The 19,824-nt window shown below is 43.9% G+C and overlaps 1 protein-coding gene across 1 annotated transcript in view; it reads right to left on the reverse strand.

Moving 5' to 3' along the window:
* smg5 (SMG5 nonsense mediated mRNA decay factor) overlaps positions 1 to 18,476 on the reverse strand; it is a 28,699-nt gene extending 10,223 nt beyond the window's left edge. The window contains exons 1-12 of the mRNA XM_079569331.1: positions 18,020 to 18,476; positions 16,171 to 16,269; positions 13,009 to 13,132; positions 11,661 to 11,817; positions 9,735 to 9,824; positions 9,378 to 9,467; positions 7,294 to 7,372; positions 6,060 to 6,185; positions 5,894 to 5,962; positions 4,790 to 5,010; positions 3,185 to 3,322; positions 575 to 1,345 (exon numbers count right to left, since the gene is read on the reverse strand). Coding sequence (XP_079425457.1) covers positions 575 to 1,345; positions 3,185 to 3,322; positions 4,790 to 5,010; positions 5,894 to 5,962; positions 6,060 to 6,185; positions 7,294 to 7,372; positions 9,378 to 9,467; positions 9,735 to 9,824; positions 11,661 to 11,817; positions 13,009 to 13,132; positions 16,171 to 16,269; positions 18,020 to 18,084 — 2,029 coding nt within the window. The 5' untranslated portion in view covers positions 18,085 to 18,476. The remainder of the gene's footprint in view (positions 1 to 574; positions 1,346 to 3,184; positions 3,323 to 4,789; positions 5,011 to 5,893; positions 5,963 to 6,059; positions 6,186 to 7,293; positions 7,373 to 9,377; positions 9,468 to 9,734; positions 9,825 to 11,660; positions 11,818 to 13,008; positions 13,133 to 16,170; positions 16,270 to 18,019) is intronic.
* Positions 18,477 to 19,824: the final 1,348 nt, after the last annotated feature.

Genomic DNA, 19,824 nt, shown 5'->3' on the forward strand with positions numbered 1-19,824 from the left:
AGACGTCTGTGAAGCCTGAAAACTCACACACTTCACAGTTTTATCCTCAGGCGGTGATGCTTAAGCAGAGCTGAGGGTTTTTGCATTTTATTGCTGGAATGTTTTGTTTTGTTTTGTTGTATTGATGTTTTGATATGTAGATTAGCAGGGGCGGACTGGACATATGTTCTTTCTGGAAGAGCAATGAAAGGGCCACTGGATCCAGGGCCGCTGGTCTGGCCTCTCAATTTTTTCCTTGACCTTTTACCCACCACCACTTTAACCGACCTTTACCCAAATCTAAAAGCTTGAAAAAAAAGAATCAAAATAGCAATGAGGATGAAAACAGAACAAAAATGTGCCGGAAAAGCAACAAAAACGCAATGAGAAAGTGACAAAAAACGCGTGACGGAAAAACAGCAAAAAGGTGCAGAAAACGTGATGAAACCATGACGACAAATCAATGAAAAAACGAGACGAAAACGGAACAACAACGCAATGAAAAAGCATTAAAAAAGAAACACAAGACGGCACAACATTGTAAACATCATTTTAAATAGACTTGGGGCAGGTCAGAACTCTGTGGACACTTTACCGTTGTCGCTGGTCCCGTTGGCGGTGCAGTCCACCTCCCCTTGAGCGGGCGGCTCGTCCTGGGCCGGGACGGCGGTGTCACTGGGCGGGGCCACCGTGGGGGCGGGGGGGACGGTGATCTGGGGCTTGAGGGGCAGGTTGCTGAAGGTGGGCGCCAGGCGGAAGCAGCGTTTGGCCTGGAACAGCTGCGAGGACATGGCCTGCAGGTTGGAGCTGATGCTGGGGTCGGCCGGGGCGCTGCCGCTGGGCTCCGCGGGGACGAGCGGGCCGTTGCTGGGGGCCGGGGGCTCCTCTCTGCGGGGCGGGGGCTGAGCGCGCTCCGAGCTCTCCTCCATGTCCTCCAGGTCGGAGCGGGACTCCTGGCTGTTCATGTCCGAGTCCGTCTCCACGTCGAAGGCCGTCCCCCCGTCCTCGTCCTCCGAGCCGCTGTCCCAGCTGCTCTGCCCCACCACGCCGCCCCTCTTGGGGTGGCTCTTCAGCGCAGAGGGGGGGTTGGCGGAGGCGGGGTTGGGCCCCGCGCTGAGGCCTTCCTCCTCCTCGCTGTCGAAGCCCTCGCTCAGGTCGCTGTCCTCTCCCCCGGGCTGCGTCCTGGGCCCGCGGCGCCTGCGCAGCCGGGACAGCCGAGTGAACTTCTTCTTCTGCTTCTGCTTGTCGTCGTCTGCGTCTGCGTGAGGCTCCGTCTGCGCTGGGTCCGCCGCTCCGTCCTGCTCTGAGGTGCCGTTATGTAGAGGTTTCTCCGTGAGCTCTGACACCGGAGCCAGGTCCACCTCATCTAAACACAACAACATTCAAAATTACAAACTTTCAGGGGTCGTAGCTTTAAAACTAGCTTTGAAATGATTTTGTATCTTCTCTCAAAGGCGCTACTGGACATGTTTGGTAAAATGTGAAAAGAGAACTGCAGTTGCTCTGAATATTGTGCAGCCAGTGCAGAACATATGAACAGCTTCTCATCAGTGTGTGGAAATGCGCCCCCTGCTGGTGTTTTCAGAATAACATGCTCTAAATCAGGGGGAGGCGAGTTTGAGTCAGGGAGGGACAATTTTCTTCATTGCCAAATCAACCTCACTAAAAGTAGAGAAGTATTTTTCAATGTTGTGCATTATGTAGTATGACGTAATGGGATGTTCTGCTTTTTGACAGTATATTCCACATTTTAAGTCGAGGCAGTGGGTAAGTTGAACAACCCAGTATATTGAGAAACGTGAAAAGTAGGCAGACATTTTGGGGGGAAAATGGATGTAAAATGACCCCACTCCACCCCATTTCACCTTTAAATCTCTAAAGACCTGGTTCAACTTCCCCGCTCTTGGGGTAAAAGGAGCCACAAGATGATGATCAACATCTTAAAGGGGGGGTATTATGCAAAATGGACTTTTTCAATCTTTCCATCATGTTATTCTGTCACTCCCTCATTAAAAACATGGCTGAAGTGTTGCCTTGGCACATTCACGTATTTCTGAGTAATCTGTAAAAACTCTGATGGCGGCCATTTTAGGGATAGGTTTGCCTGAGTCCTCCTAGGAACGCCCCCACCTCCTGGAGACGCCTCCGAGCTTTCGTCACCAGCCGAGTAACCAACCACTGCTCCTCAGCAGAACCCCCTCCCCACTGATGCCACAGACAGCGTGTGGAGGGGGCGTGTCTGAAAGGCTCAGAGGTTCTTAACCTCTTAACTCCCACCTGAACCGAGAGGATCTTTTTCCTCACGTCATCACATTTTTTTCAATTTTTTTGTTGGGTATTCAACTCATTTTTTAATTTTTCTTTAATTTTTTGTAATTTTTTTGACAGATTTTTAACAAATTTGTCATTTTTTAATCACATTTTGTCATTTTTTCGTCACATTTTTGTAATGTTTTTGTCAATTTCTTGTGACATTTTTGCTACTTTTCCATCAATTTTTCGTCACTTTTTTGTCATTTTTTTAATCAATTTTTCGTTTATTTTTTATTAAATTTTTGTCATTTTTGTCACATTTTTGTCTTTTTTTGGGCACATTTTTATTAAATTTTTGTCATTTTTGTCACATTTTTGTCTTTTTTTTGTCAATTTCTTGTGACATTTTTGCCACTTTTCCATCAATTTTTCCTCACTTTTTTGTCATTTTTTTAATCAATTTTTCGTTGATTTTTTATTAAATTTTTGTCATTTTTGTCACATTTTTGTCTTTTTTTGGGCACATTTTTATTAAATTTTTGTCATTTTTGTCACATTTTTGTCTTTTTTTTGTCAATTTCTTGTGACATTTTTGCCACTTTTCCATCAATTTTTCCTCACTTTTTTGTCAATGTTTTCTCACTTTTTTGTCACATTTCCATCATTGTTTTCGTCTCAGTTTTGTTGCTATTTTCACAGCTTTCTTCCAGAAGCTTTTGGATTGGGGTAAAGCCAAACTGGAGAAAATGTGCTCGGTTCAGGTGGGAGTTAAGGAGTTAATTTTCCGGAGATAAACGTAAAAGTCGTCTGCAGACTTTTCCCACCAGTCGATGTTCCTTTGTTTGCCTTTCAGAGCTGCAGATGAATAAACCCCCCCCTCAGGCCGGACAGGGTTAGGGTTTGAAATGCCCCGTACCCCCACAGCAGTCGCTCAGTGTGGAGGCGGCGTTACCTGGCCCGTCGGTGCTGAGCGGAGGCACCTGCACGTCCACCTCCTCCAGCTCCGCCTGCAGCCGGATGTTCACGTGGTTCACCAGGTGAGAGAACAGGGCCAGGGTGAAGGCGATGGAGGCGCTGTACTGCTTCGAGCCTGAAACAGCACAGCAGGCGTTTACAAACACAGGAGAACATCTGGACCACAGTCGCACAAGGCTCGAAAAGTCAACTTCCTAAATCTAAATCCTCTGTTTACAGCTTTATTTGCAAAAGAAAATATACATGGGATTGTTTTCGTTTACTCGACAAAACCTTCCTGACATCTGACTTTTTGGGGATGAAGGTTTTGACTGATTCCTGTGACGATTAATGCAAAAGTCTAACTACATATGGCACAATGATTTATTTTGCTTGTATGTTATAGGGCTGTCACGGTATGAAAATTTTACCTCAGTTATTGTGACCAAATTTATCACGGTTTTCGGTATTATCACGTTTTTTTTTTAATGTGTTAATATGTCCAGAAAGCATTGATGGTCCTGCACAAACTGAAATAGTTTCAAAAAAGTTTAACAGTGCTTATTATATAAAAAAATAGAGACAAAGCCTTATCAAAAGTGCAACTTTTCACATCAAAGTAAAATAACTAAAACGATGTGTTGTTGATCGTTTCGAGGGTATTACATGGACTATTTATAGCGCCAGAAACGAATAAGAATATTTTTAAACAAGATAAACCGTCTGTATCAGAAAAAATGTTCTCAGTTTGTTTCCTTCCAGTGAGCTTTCACTTTGCAGATTTGGGAAAATGCCTCAGACACTGATCATTGTTAAATTCATAAAACTGCGACGAGAGTGAATCTGCCACTGGGAGCCCCGTAACGCATTGTGTCATTGTGCGGAGGTATCCGGACACGGCTTATGCTGGCGGTGGCGCTGCAGCCGCACTATGGGGCGACTCGTTACATTCTCCCTCAACCCAAAGTCCCACATCAGCATTTCAGCTAAAGCGCTAACGTTAGCTTCCTGCTATAGAGCTGTGTGCGACGGTCACGCAGGAGAGTCAGAGGTTCGAAGTCTTTAGAGACACTTTTTCCTGCTCGTTCCACAAACAGGAAAACTGTCTCTGTCAACTGTCCTTCAGCTTCTTAAAACACACAAAACATGTCCAGACTTCAGGCTCGTCTCTGAGGCTGATCCTGCGCTGTCGTGTCGGACATGATTCCAGCTTCCAGAAAGTTTTGTTTTGGTTGTAGCTACAGAGGCGCCTGCGGCAGCTTCAGCAGAGGAGACGGCGCCTCATGAGGCTCACTTTGCCTAAACCGGGCACGGTAATCCACCAAGATTATGTATTTTCTCAAAAACTAGACGGTAATTAATTATTATTACATTATTATTAGTCAACATTGTTACCGGGGTTTACGCTACACCGGTAACCGTGACGTCCCTACTCCTGACATTGGACATGAACCCAATATTGTATATGTGCAGATCTTCCACACATTATTGTTCTGTTTTCTGGTTCAAATATTTTAGTAAAGGAATCTGAACAAGTATCGCTCAGGTATCGGTATCGAAAACCAAGTATCGTTAAAGAACTCAGAGGTTAACCAGGACACACCTCCTCTCTTCAGGCTGTGCACCACCATGAGGCAGATCGCCACCATCTTGAAGAGCAGCGCGTCGGGCAGCAGCGGGCAGGAGGCGTCCGGCGCCTCGTCCTCCGGGGCGCAGGGGGAGAGCGGGGCGGCGCTGGGGGGCGGCGGGGGCAGGTAGAACAGCACCAGGTTAAAGTCCTCCAACACAGACTGGCAAAGGGAGGTCAGCTCCACGTCCACCAGGCTGCACACACGGGAGAGACGTTCAGCACAATCTGCCTCAACATTAGAACTAACATCTAGATCACGATACAAAAAACAAATATCACGATAACGATATGTTTCCCAATATAACCAGTCCCTCCAGGATTTCGTGGGCCATTTTTCCAAACGCTTCGATAAAAAGTTGCAAATTTTTTTCTGCTTAACCCCTTAACTCCCACCTGAACCGAGCACTTTTTCTCCAGTTTGGCTTTACCCCAATCCAAAAGCTTCTGGAAAAAGGTGTGAAAATAGCAACAAAACTGAGACGAAAACAATGATGGAAATGTGACGAAAAAGTGACGAAAAATTGATGAAAAAGAGGCAAAAATGTGATAGAAATTTGACAAAAAAAATAAAAAAATATGATGAAAAAATGACAAAAAATGACCAAAAAATTACGAAAAAATTACAAAAATGTGATAAAAGACGACAAAAAAATGACAAATAAAGTTACGAAAATGAGTTGAATACCCAACAAAAAAATGATGGAAAAAAAATCTGATGACGTGAGGAAAAAGATCCTCTCAGTTCAGGCGGGAGTTAAGAGGTTATAACAATATATTTTCACATAAAAAATAAACTTTTCTCTGCATTTTACATCAGTTTTAACCAAAGAGACTCTGGGGAATAATACAAATAAAATATCTGTTTAAATAGTTGTATCATCTAAAAAAAACTGAATAATGTGCCCCCCTCATATCTCCTCTGCTTAGCTATAGAAAGTGGGCGGAGTAGAGAGGAGGCGGAGCTTCAGGCCCAGGCGAGTGAGAGGAGGCGGAGCTTCAGGCCCAGGCGGGTGAGAGGAGGCGAACCTTTTACCGCCGTAACCATCTCAAAGTGTAGAATATTACAAACACACGCACCTGTTTTTGGGCTGCAGCAGACTCTGGAGGTACATGAAGCTCACCAACAACCTCTTGATGTCTTTGGACCTGCCAGAGAAGAAAACACGTTGAACATCACAAACTACAGGAGGCTTCAGGCTCAAAAGCCACATTAGAGCTTCTCTTTCTCCGTGGATTAACAGACCTTTGTCGAGAAGGAGACAGCTTCTTCAGCTCCTGCTTCTTCACTTGCTGGTACATCTTGGCAGCTTTGTCAAAAAGGCGTTTGAGGTTCCCGTAGGCGCCCTCAAAAGGGGTCTCTGATTGAATACTGGCAGAGCAAGAGCACAAAGCAGGTTTAAGTAATCATCAGGAAGTCAAATAATTGTCTTTTTCATTCCCACAATCAATACGACTAAGTTAGGGTGTCTGCAGAGCTGGACAAGTCAAATTTAAGACTTTTTAAGACCTTTTTAAGACCACAAAATCTCAAAAATAAGACATGTTTTTGAACACGCAATATATAAATGGACTGTGAAGAAAATCACTGTCACAAAAATCCAAGTGTCAAACTGTTGTTTCTGATTTCACAGTGGGATGTACAAATGTAAGAACTTCATTTTTCACATTAGGCATTTTAACAACCATTCAAGTTTTAACATTATCCCATAATAAGAATATTGAGATTGAATAATTACTCACAATTATCGACTGAATGAAAGAAAACAGATATTTAGTTTGTGTATTTAAAATGCTTTGTAATACTTGAGCTGGTAAACATTCAGTTTCTAAAAATAAAAGCAGCTTTTCCACTCGTTTGCAAAGAACAAAACACTGTGAACTTTACAACTCATTAATGATCATAATTATTTTAATTATATTATTATTAGGCCAGAATCTAGTCTAGGTTTTCTGTTTTCTAAACTTGTTTGTCAGATGTTTTGATGAACAAAGTGAGAAACGTGTTTCTAAAGTAACAGGACTTTCTCTTTCGTTCTGTCCCTGAGCAGAGGAGCGTTCGCTTTGTGTTTCCAACATTTGGACAAACTTTATTGTGAATGATGCCGTTCATGACCTTGAGTTGGATATTTACAGTGAAGGATTATCTCACGTTGTTTCATATTGGACGCATCTCACCCTGGATTTAAGACCAAAGAGGCCGAATTTTAGACTTTTTAAGAGCCCGTGGACACCCTGTAAGTGAACCTCTGACACCTCTCATCATCGTTATAGAGAAAGTCCCCAAATATATTGAGGTATTACCATTTGTCATTATACCACAGACAATCATTCTTTTTGCCTTACCAACTCCCAAAAACATCATTTTAAATCAGCCCTGAGTTCAAACACAGACACTGCCATCACATCCTATTATCACAGAACCGTGGAAGTATCCAGAGCAGTGTTTGACACAGCTGGAGTCTCCTGCAGGGACTCACCAGCGCAGGTAGTAGTAAGTGGCTTCCACATTGTAGAACTTGCTGCCGGCCAGTGTTCCCAGCTGGTTAAAGGGCATCCCTGCACACGGCACATTCACAGACACACGGTCAGTTACAGTCCTTTTTATCAGAAACAAGCGTGTGGAGAGAGAGAGCAGACGTGTGGAGAGAGAGCAGAGCAGACGTGTGGAGAGAGAGCAGACGTGTGGAGAGAGAGAGCAGACGTGAGGAGAGAGAGCAGACGTGTGGAGAGAGAGCAGACGTGAGGAGAGAGAGCAGAGCAGACGTGTGGAGAGAGAGCAGAGCAGACGTGTGGAGAGAGAGCAGACGTGTGGAGAGAGAGCAGACGTGAGGAGAGAGAGCAGAGCAGACGTGAGGAGAGAGAGCAGACGTGAGGAGAGAGAGCAGAGCAGACGTGTGGAGAGAGAGCAGACGTGTGGAGAGAGAGCAGAGCAGACGTGTGGAGAGAGAGCAGACGTGAGGAGAGAGAGCAGAGCAGACGTGTGGAGAGAGAGCAGAGCAGACGTGTGGAGAGAGAGCAGACGTGTGGAGAGAGAGCAGAGCAGACGTGTGGAGAGAGAGCAGACGTGTGGAGAGAGAGCAGACGTGAAGAGAGAGAGCAGAGCAGACGTGAGGAGAGAGAGCAGACGTGAGGAGAGAGAGCAGAGCAGACGTGTGGAGAGAGAGCAGAGCAGACGTGTGGAGAGAGAGCAGACGTGTGGAGAGAGAGCAGAGCAGACGTGTGGAGAGAGAGCAGACGTGTGGAGAGAGAGCAGAGCAGACGTGTGGAGAGAGAGCAGAGCAGACGTGTGGAGAGAGAGCAGAGCAGACGTGTGGAGAGAGAGCAGACGTGTGGAGAGAGAGAGAGCAGAGCAGACGTGTGGAGAGAGAGCAGAGCAGGCGTGTGGAGAGAGAGCAGTGCAGACGTGTGGAGAGAGAGCAGAGCAGGCGTGTGGAGAGAGAGCAGTGCAGGCGTGTGGAGAGAGAGCAGAGCAGACGTGTGGAGAGAGAGCAGAGCAGGCGTGTGGAGAGAGAGCAGTGCAGACGTGTGGAGAGAGAGCAGAGCAGACGTGTGGAGAGAGAGCAGAGCAGACGTGTGGAGAGAGAGCAGAGCAGACGTGTGGAGAGAGAGAGCAGAGCAGGCGTGTGGAGAGAGAGCAGTGCAGACGTGTGGAGAGAGAGCAGAGCAGACGTGTGGAGAGAGAGCAGAGCAGGCGTGTGGAGAGAGAGCAGAGCAGGCGTGTGGAGAGAGAGCAGGCGTGTGGAGAGAGAGAGAGCAGAGCAGACGTGTGGAGAGAGAGCAGAGCAGACGTGTGGAGAGAGAGCAGAGCAGGCGTGTGGAGAGAGAGAGAGCAGAGCAGACGTGTGGAGAGAGAGCAGAGCAGACGTGTGGAGAGAGAGCAGAGCAGACGTGTGGAGAGAGAGCAGAGCAGGCGTGTGGACAGAGAGCAGACGTGTGGAGAGAGAGAGAGCAGAGCAGACGTGTGGAGAGAGAGCAGAGCAGACGTGTGGAGAGAGAGCAGAGCAGGCGTGTGGAGAGAGAGCAGACGTGTGGAGAGAGAGCAGACGTGTGGAGAGAGAGCAGACGTGTGGAGAGAGAGAGAGCAGAGCAGACGTGTGGAGAGAGAGCAGACGTGTGGAGAGAGAGCAGAGCAGACGTGTGGAGAGAGAGCAGAGCAGACGTGTGGAGAGAGAGCAGACGTGTGGAGAGAGAGAGAGCAGAGCAGACGTGTGGAGAGAGAGAGCAGACGTGTGGAGAGAGAGCAGGCGTGTGGAGAGAGAGCAGAGCAGACGTGTGGAGAGAGAGAGCAGAGCAGACGTGTGGAGAGAGAGAGCAGACGTGTGGAGAGAGAGAACAGAACAGACGTGTGGAGAGAGAGAGCAGAGCAGACGTGTGGAGAGAGAGCAGACGTGTGGAGAGAGAGAGCAGAGCAGACGTGTGGAGAGAGAGAGCAGTGCAGGCGTGTGGAGAGAGAGAGCAGAGCAGACGTGTGGAGAGAGAGCAGACGTGTGGAGAGAGCAGAGCAGACGTGTGGAGAGAGAGCAGACGTGTGGAGAGAGCAGAGCAGGCGTGTGGGACCCACCAACGTGAGGCATGACCGACAGGGCCTGGTGGTAGAACCTCTCGGCCAGATGCTCCGCCTCCACACCGGCCAGCTCGTTCTGGTAACGCGCTGAAACAGAAACAAGGACTCGTCACACGTGAGGCTCCACAGAGATCAATGTCAGACCTTTGCTGGAGATAAACATGAGAAAAGCTTATTCGATGCATAAAAACAGCCATTTTCAGAAACAAAACCAAAGTGGATCGAGCCAGGTTGAAATGTGCGGCTCATTTGAGAAACAAGGACGTTTTGGATCTTTTTTTCACTTATATCTTATTCAAAAACTAAACTCTAAAGTGGATGGAGGCGATGCATTCCAGCTCCTCGTGTGGTTACCTAGATCCCCGAGGTAAACCAGGCAGCGGTGGCAGGCGAAGTGAGCCCACTCCATCTCTTTGGGAGAGGCCGACACCGGCTTCCTGCGGCCTGGAAGATAAACACAGTGTGGCGTGAGAAACCGGGATCATCATAACACAGAGAGTCATTTATTTAACTGCCTGCAGCCAAATCAACACCTAATAATCCGGAACTCGCACCGTCGGATTCACCTCATTGTTATTCACGGGTCGACGCCTTCGCAAAGAAAATGAACTGGTTTTGCCTGATTTGACAGAAACATGTCAGACGACTTGAACGTGGGCAGGTGTCGCGATTCGTGGTGGTTTAGTCTCGGGATGGTCCGATATGAACATTTTCTGCTGATACCGATATCCGATATTTATTTCAACGTTAAAAATCAATAGAAAGGCTTACTCAAATGTGGTAAAGTTTGTAAATTGTTCCATTATTGGCTTATGCTTTTGCCTGGGACACGTCTCACACACCAGGATGAAATGTCATTTTGTTTGTGGATAAATATTTACTCAGACCTACTTATTATTATTATATTATTATTATACTTTCACCCATGTCCTCTATTAATGGGAAACACTGACACTGGGAATATGCTAGGCTACTATTTATAGTATTTTTTATTTAAACATGTAGCCTACCATGTTGTTTAAGCAACATGTTTTAACTTTAAACAAATCTGATAAAGGACACACTGCTGTGTATGAAGCTCTGGAACTGCAAAAAAATAGCATCATGTCACTTTAACAGCACCTTTTATGAACTTATGAGGCCAGACTGAAGATGTAGAGTTGTTTAGAGCAAAAGCAAACAGTAGATTTACAAGATTAGCATGAGCTTTGAACTGCATTGTTTTCAATGATAAATGAGCTAACGATCGCAAATGTGTATAATTAAATATGCGCGAAAATCATTAACATGACAAAAGTGGGCGGAGTAAACATGAATACTGACATGATCATCACTGTAGTTAGACCTACATAGCTCCAAAGTACATCTCTGACATGTTAGAGCCGTATGAACCATCTCGGGCCCTGAGAACTTCAGGGAGGGGCCTCCTGGTGGTTCCCAGAGTCAATAATAAACACGGTGAGGCTGCGTTTCAGTTTCATGCAGCTAAAATCTGGAACAGTCTTCATGAGGATGTGAGACAGGCCTCAACTCTGACAATGTTTAAATCCAGGCTGAAAACTGTTCTTACCGATGCATATGACTGAAAGTATTTTATCTGCACTCTTGCCTTTTACTGTAATTGATTAATTTTATGTTGATGTTTTTATTGATTCTATTTGTTTTCTTGTATTTATGCAACTGTGAAGCACTTTGAATTGCCTTGTGTATGAATTGTGCTCTTCAAATAAAGTTGCCTTGCCTTGCCTTACATGATGACAGAAAGGCAATGTTTACGTGTAGTGTTCTTTAGCCTGTGAGAAGCTATGCTAGTGCTAACAAACACAGTTATAAATCTGGCGTCAGGACGGAGGAACTTTTGCAAAACTCACCTCAGATGTAGCGACAAATAATCCATCAGAAAATGATTCCTGTTAATCCTGAATAACGTACTGCACTGCATCTCTGTGGTGTCCAAGTGCACAGAGTCCACTTTGTTTAAAACATATTTTCTTGTGAATTTCGTGTGAATTTATGCTGGAGGTTCTTTATTTTTAGAAGCCGCTGTTTATTTTAGATAATTTGAATAAATTGTTGGCCCAGTCAGGTCAGCGCGGCCCGTCTACACTGCTGCTGCATTCAGGTGCGCTACGACGTTATATAAATAATATGTAATGTCGTAATTCAAAGAAAACAATCATCGGCCTGATATCGATATGTGAAACAATGACAGATATCCCTGGTTTAGTGCCGGGTTCTGTGTAGTTTGCAGACTTTTGCACGGGTGTTGCTGTGACTGACCGATGAGGGGGTCGGACACGTGCGTCCAGTCCATGCAGTGGCGCAGCTCCAGCTGGTAGTGGGACTGGATGTACAGGAGCAGGTGCTGGTAGAAGCCGACTCCAGCGATGAGGTGAGTGCGGTAGGCGCACTCCAGGACGCTGTGGCTGTGGATGTGCTGCAACACAAGCACAGACGACACTCAGACACAGCGGCTCAGGGAAAGAATACAAGGCTCTAAAGAGAAAGAACAAATGTGAAATGTTGCTCCACTATAGCAAAGGAAAAGGAAAAGTTGTAGATCAAAAGCAACTATAGGTGGGAACTACAAACAGACCGGGCTCATGGAACAAGCACAGAACCTCTGGCCCTCACGATGATTTTGAGAAACATCATGACACAAATCAGAAAGTACTTTAACATTTTTTAGGGTTAAATGGGAGAAATACTGTTAATACACCCAATTAGCTCATATCATGCACAACTCTGGCATTTGTAGAAAGTGCACTGGAAAAATAATAATCATTTTAAGGAAGAAATGACAGAAACCTACTTGAATTAAGAGATTTGATCTAAAGTCTGAGTAGATTTGGTCTGGTCTTAGATCAGATAAAACATCTTATCACCAATGGAACAAGTCATTACTCTCTTAACTCAGATTATATTGTATCATTTCAAGTGAAAAACAAATCTTTGTAAAAGTAAAAGTTCATTTGTCGGATTTCAAAGTGGATTTTATGTTTGTTGACATCAGCTTATCATCTTTATCTTAGATTAGTCCAAACAGACTCAAATTCAACATAAAGAACCTTTATTCAAGCTATTTATCTCATTTAAGACGGCCATTTTTCCAGTGTCGTGCTTTACTTCGGCCCTCGGTCTTTTTACGCTGAAAAAAATTGGCCTCCGTTAAGAAAACTTGCCTAACCCTGCGCTATGTGATACAGCTGTGCAATATCGCGATATATTATTGCATAACACATTTTTCAGCAAATTGTGTCAAAAGAAGAGTTGAAAAACAAAACACGACATCAGGACCAAAACAAGACTAGGATTGAACTAAGTTAGTAAATGTTTAACTAAAGCTGAACTTTTACACAAGTTTGTTGCATTGTTTGTTTTTGGCAGAGTTTCCTGTCGATCTCAGTCAGATGAAAACTTAAAAGATGTCGTCATATGTTTTGGTTTCTTGCGATACAGACGTCGCCTAATATCACGATACAATATTTTTTGCAATATACTGTGCAGCCCGAGTTCAATGGAAATAAAGGTCCAGGCAGAACGTGTGTCTCCTCCTCGTGTCTTCAGAAGGTTCAGATGGATCCACCTCCTCCAGGGCTGTCAGTGTCAGACAATCCAGGAGATTTACCTTCTTGTTAGTCTTGATGACCTGGATGACTTCATAGTAGACCTTCCTCCAGAGCAGCTCCTCAGCCTTACGGCCGTAGTCCACCGGGTGAAGGAACATGAGTTTGACACACAGCTCCCTCAGCCTGAAAAACAGCAGTGGACAGTCACTACACAGCTGGCTCACAGAAGAGTTTACTTCTAATTATAAGCGACATAAGACCTGTTGTAAGAGGAGGTTTAACCTGGACATTGTGAAGAACATTCTTAAATAATCCGAGTCTAATATGTGAATGTATCGCTATCCCACAATGAGCTCCTCGTTAAGATAATGGACATTATAAGAAGCAAGAAGAAGAGTCAGCCTTCGGGATGAATCTAATGACCTTCGGATCAGTGCCCTCCTCTCTCTGCGGCTCCTCAGTCCCGAAATGAGACTTGGCTCGTTACTTTTAGGGATGTTCATGGTTTAACCGATTAACTAGTTGACTGATACTAACTAAGTAACAGGTTAAGAGCCTTTACCCGGTTAAAAGCGTCGCTGTGTGCACTTCATTTAATATTTTTAAATCCAGGAGTGCTTGATTCTTTCAAGTCGACTCTTCTGCAATACTTTATTCTGGCCTTTTGACAAAATGTATGAAGTTTGGCGACACTTTAACCCTGACCGACAGTCGCCACAAAACCATAAAGCCAACCAAGAATCACATGACACTTTGTAGCCACAGTGACATAAACGTGATCACTTTATGTCTTCAATGATGAACTAACGAGTGACTCCAGGTGTTACGTGTGTGGAAGTGCTTTACCACAGGGAAACATTTCAGTGTTAACTCATTATTAAGTGTTAAAGGCTCCGACTGTCGGGGTTTGTACCGACAGGAGCAAGTCAAATTTAATGCTTTTACGTTTTTTAATGACATTTTTAATTAGGGCTGTGCAATTAATCGAAATTTGATTACAATTTCGATTATTACACTAGACGATCACAAAAATAGCATAATCGAGAACAAACGATTATAAGGATGCCCTCCCGCTCGTCGGTCCTGAGCGGTTTGTGTGACGCGTCTGATCGGCTGAAACACCAGCGCAGCGACAGAACTGTAAAAAATATCGTACTAATGTTTTTTATACCTAACTCTTGAGATAACGCCTCTGTTTAAGGAATAGGCCACCGTTTTTCCATACTCAGATATGTTCTTACCTTAGCTTTGACGAGTTCTTTAGGACCTGTCTGATCTTCAGTCACGTAAACACAGCGCAGACGGCGTTAGCATTTAGCCTCTCCCTCTCTCCTCTATAGCTCCAAAACAGGTCAAGATAGAAGCTACCGAGCTCTTCCACGTTTTCCCTATTTAAATATGGTTATGTGAAGTGTTCCACTACAAAGTATAATTACACACAATTAAACAATGTGGATTTTCTAATCGGATAAAAGGGGGAACTATATTGTAAGGCGTAATAATACCAGGAGTAATTTGGCATCCACACAGTAAAGTGAAGATTACTGCGCGCATTTCGAACTACTCCTGGTATTATTACGCCTTACAATATAGTTCCCCCTTTTATCCGCTTAGAAAATCCACACTGTTTAATTGTGTGTAATTATACTTTGTAGTGGAACACTTCACGTAACCATATTTAAATAGGGAAAACGTGGAAGAGCTCGGTAGCTTCTATCTTGACCTGTTTTGGAGCTATAGAGGAGAGAGGGAGAGGCTAAATGCTAACGCCGTCTGCGCTGTGTTTACGTGACTGAAGATCAGACAGGTCCTAAAGAACTCGTCTAAGCTCAGGTAAGAACATATCTCAGTATGTAAAAACGGTGGCCTGTTCCTTTAAGAGCTCACCTTGTGCTGAAAGCAGAACAGCTGTTTAGAAGCCTCGATGCCTTTGCTCAGACACTGGTTTTGTTTAGTAGAAAAGTCTAAAACTCTTTTTCAGGAGCAGATCAACGGAGCTCAAAGTAAACTCTTAATATTTCATGCTGCTGAGATGATTGTTTCTGTTCCCTTCGCATTTCACGAGCTAAAGGCTCAGGCTTTGATTTGACATAAAACATTAGCGCTGTGTGATGATGTCATCAGGCCGCGCCGCTCTGTTGGACAGGTGTGAGGGCTGGCCAGCAGGGTTAGGATTAGTTTAGAAACGTGAGCATATTAAAAAAAAAATGCTTTTATTGTCCAAAGAAAATGTCGTCCATAGTTGTTTTTTAAAATAATAATAAAATTGAATAAATAAAATAACGATTTTTTTAAGGCAACAAATAATCGTTTGAATTATTACTAAAATAATCGTGATTATTATTTTTTCTATAATCGAGCAGCCCTATTTTTAAAGGGGGGGTATTACGCAAAATGGACTTTTTCAAGCTTTCCATCATGTTATTATGTCACTCCCTCATTAAAAACATGCCTGAAGTGCTGCCTTGGCACATTCACGTATTTGTGAGTAATCTGTAAAAACTCTGATGGCGGCCATTTTAGGGATAGGTTTGCCTGAGTCCTCCTAGGAACGCCCCCACCTCCTGGAGACGCCTCCGAGCTTTCGTCACCAGCCGAGTAACCGACCACTGCTCCTCAGCAGAACCCCCTCCCCACTTATGCCACAGACAGCGTGTGGAGGGGGCGTGTCTAAAGGCTCAGAGGTTCTTAAAGAGACAGAGGCCTATTTCAAGACATTCACTACAGCCATTTTGAGAGAGACATTTTATACAAGGCAGTTATTCTAATTTACTGCATTTACAGACCAACAGAAGGTTTGTCATCATTGTAGTGTGATATAGACTGGTGCTATGTGATTGGAAGAAGCATAATACCCCCTCTTTAATGCCCAAATACTATATTATAACACCACAAACGAAGACAAACATCACAGCATATTTAATTTTTAGGATCTAATGAAACCGAGGAAATTATTGAGCAAAACAACTTGGTCAATTTCAATCAAAGCTGCAGCTGAACATCTTTCAGAGCATCATTTCGGTATTTTCATTCAATTTATAAAAAGTGTTGAGGGATGTCAACATTTTCCAATAAATTTAGATGTAATGTCAGCTTGTTTAGAAGAAAAGTAAACAAAGAGGCCAAAACTATTGACGTCCGGCCCTGATTTTAATGCACAGCCAGTTTATAAGTGTCTCCTTTAGATGCAGTTTGCTTAACAGACTTCTGGCAGCACTCACTTGTTCCGTAGGCTGATGTTTTCCGGCTTGAAGACTTCTCTGTAGGATGCTTTGCTGCCAATGATGACATCGAGTTTGTGCACAGACTCCACCACAGCCCTGATCACATGAAGAAGCACAGCCGAGGTTCAGACGTACATCAGGCGTCTTACTGACAAACTAAAGCATCGTTTCAGACCTAAATACACCGATAGCGCTAAACGTCCAGTTGGTAAAGATGAGTGACAGACAGTGTCTCCTCGGATCATGGACGTTTCAAAGCCCACAGAGCCGAGAACAGCCTGTGTGGAGGCTAGCTCTTCGTTAGCCGAGGGATATTCTTTTATAGTTAGCACGTCCGACAGCTAAAGGACTCCATACATTCCAGGCATTTGGTCCAAGCAGGTATTGGTTTGAATGAGGTGGGGATCTTGCTACCGTGATGTGATTTCTGATCAAAAACATCTATTTATTCTCACACCAGGCAGAGGTTACGTGTAGGAAACAACTTACTTAGGGCTAAGTTTGGGGATTTTACGTTTTTGCCACACTTTGCCACACTTTTCCCTCATATGCTGCACTAATAGAGTTCGGGAAAGTGATGTCATATCGCAAAGCATTATGGGATTAGCAGCAATTGTAAACTAACGGAGATTTTAAAAGTTAAACACTGGAGTTATTGTTCACATTAAAACACTTGGACCCCACCAGTGTGAACATATTTTATTTTAGTTTTAGTCTTTTGACTAAAATGTAATTTAATTTTAGTCAAGATTAAGTAAAAAAAAAACTTTCGATTTTAGTCTAGTTTTAGTTGACTAAAATTGCATGTCAATTTAGTCGACTAAATTTAAGACTAATTTAGTCGACTTATATTTATAATATTCATTATAATCATATTTAATCGTGGTCCTCGACTTCATGGAGCTGCTCCACATGAATAAAGCTCAGACCTGTTCATTTGGCAGAGAATTTAAATGATATGAGGCTTTTTCAGACGGTCAATAGAAGTTTGGATGATTTTAGTCTCTCCCTTTCATTTTTATTTAGTCTTATTTTAGTCGACTAAAATATCTGGACATTTTAGTCACAGTTTTAGTCTCATGAGAAACTTTTAATTTAGTTTTAGTCCAATTTTAGTCGTCAAAAATAACACTTTGACTAAAATTAAGACTAAATATTTTAGTCGACGAAATTAACACTGGGCCCCACCGTGAGTTAGAAGTATTTACCAGCAGTAATGGAGCTGTTCCATGGCTATTTTCTCCACTTTTTATACTGTTTTGAGCTAATGTCAGTCAGTGGAAATGTATGCCAACAGCTGCAAAGATGGCCGATCTCCATAGTAACTGTGGAATTTCCCAAACTCTATAACACGAAATAAAGCTACACTTCCAGACGTCCGCCACAACTGAGCGCATTTTCTCCAGTTCAGCTTTACTCAAACCTAAAAAAAAAAAAAATCTCATTTGAAAGCTAAGACCTACAAAACTGATCTAAAAGGATATTTTTACTCACATTGCTGTCATTTTATTTTGTTGACATTTTACATAGCTTTTCTGTCACTCTTTTGTGGGTTTATTGTTACATTTATGTCATTTTTGTTGTCACATTTTTGTCACTTTTTCTGCATTTGTCTGTTGCATTTTTGTGGCTCTATTATTACACTTTTTCAAGAAGCTTTAAGATTTGGGTAAAGCCGAAGTTGAGAAAAAGCGCTCGGTTAAGAGGTTAATCTTACATACACTCTATGTCAATTATTATATCATGTATGTTTTTGATTCTGACATCATACATGTCAAAAACAGATCATGTGAGTGAAATGCCTGGACGTTAGCGTTAGCATACAGAGCTAACGCGCTTTGCTCACCTGTACAGCCGCTTTATCAGCTGGACCTTCGCCTCTGGCTCATTGTCCTGGCTCGGTCCACTCATGTTCACAGTCAGCCCGAGTCCCCCGGTCCGCTGTGGCCGCTGGTCGGGTTTGTTTTGTCGCCCTGGCAGTGACAGTGACGGCCGTGTTACTGCGGTGCTCGCGTCGAGGCTAACTACCGCTAGCTTCGAGGCTAACTACCGCTAACGGCTAACGGTGGTTTCGCTCCGCTTTCTCCCCCCCGAGTCTTGCTTCTCCTTAGTTCGGCGTGTCCTTGGGCAGTGCCCCCTCCACCCATTCGTTCGCAGAGCCGGGTAGAAGGGGAGGCTGCCGCGGGGCTCCGCTCGCGGTCAGCTGGAGCGTCCCGGGGAGCCGTTGGAGGAGCTGGTCCGTGTAGCCGCCATAGCTTCGCAGGCAGCAGCCATCCCGACAGACGGCACCGAACTTCCGGGTTTCTTCGGGGGTATTTTTTATTTTTTTTTAGAAATAAATATAAGCAAAATTATTGTATTACTAACCCTAACCCCATAACCATAGCCCCTAACGGTTTTTTATTTTATTTTTCCCTTTTATTTTTTCTTATTATTTTTTCCCCTCTTATTTTTTCCCCTCCCGCCTGCAAAGTTCCTCCAGTGTGGGTTTATCCAAATCTGGAAGCTAAAAAAAAAAAAAAAAAAATCAACTTAGCGATGAAAAGGAAGATGTAAAAAAAAAAAAAAAAAACAGCAATGAAAAAAAAAAGGAAAAGTGACATAAAAACGTGACGAAAATGCACAATACTGACAAAACAGGGGCAAAAAATCAACAAAAACCCGTCAAAAATGTGACAAAAAACGTGGCGACAACGTGACAAAAAAGTTAGGATCACTTTTGTAAGTCTTAGCTTTCAAATGAAGTGTTATGGTGCGTTCCAGGCAACTGCTAACTGGTAAATTTCTCACCTCCCACTTGTAAAAATTCTTTGGAAGTGGTAATTACGCTACAACTTGTAAACTCGGAAACCTCAAGACTGCTACGAGTTCGTATACGAGATGAAGACAGTAACGGCGCCCCCCAGTGGAGGAGCAGCTAATGAAAAAAACACTGCATCAGTGGCGTGAATGTTACTTTTGGTCACAGCTTTCAACACAACTTTATGTTACATGTTTTTAATTATATCTGGTTTGGAGAAACTTTCATAAAACGTTAGCATCGTATGTTGTAGCATTAGCCGTTTTGTTTACATACGAGTTTAATCACCTGGAACGCACCATTATACTCCACACTCTCCTGTCGAGAAGCTTTTAGATTTGGGTAAAGCCGAACTGATTTGGAGCGGCACGACTAGCGCTTGTGCTTCACAGCTAGAAGGTCCCGGGTTCGATTCCCACCTGGACGGGGCCTTCCTGTGTGGAGTTTGCATGATCTCCCCGTGTCTGTGTAGGTTTCCTCTGGTTTCTCTTTAACTGCAAAGGACACATTTTACTGTACAGTGTTTTATAAAGACAAAATAAAGAACCTTAAAGGAACAGGCCCCATTTCTCCAGACTGAGATATGTTCTTACCTGAGCTTAGACGAGTTCATACGTACCTGTCTGGTCTTTGTGCCCGTGGAAGAGCTCGGTCGCTTCCAACTTCATTCCCGTTTGGAGCCATAGGAATATACTGGGAGAGGCCAAATGCTAACAACATCTTTGATCGTTTTCCATGACTGAGCGCACCCACAAAGACCAGACAGGTACACATCAACTCGTCTAAGCTCAGGTCTCAGTATGTAAAAATGGTGGCCTGTTCCTCTAACCTTAAGATGGGGGTTTAAGTCA

The sequence above is a fragment of the Gobius niger genome (assembly GCF_951799975.1).
Source record: "Gobius niger genome assembly, chromosome: 13".
Lineage (NCBI taxonomy): Eukaryota > Metazoa > Chordata > Actinopteri > Gobiiformes > Gobiidae > Gobius > Gobius niger.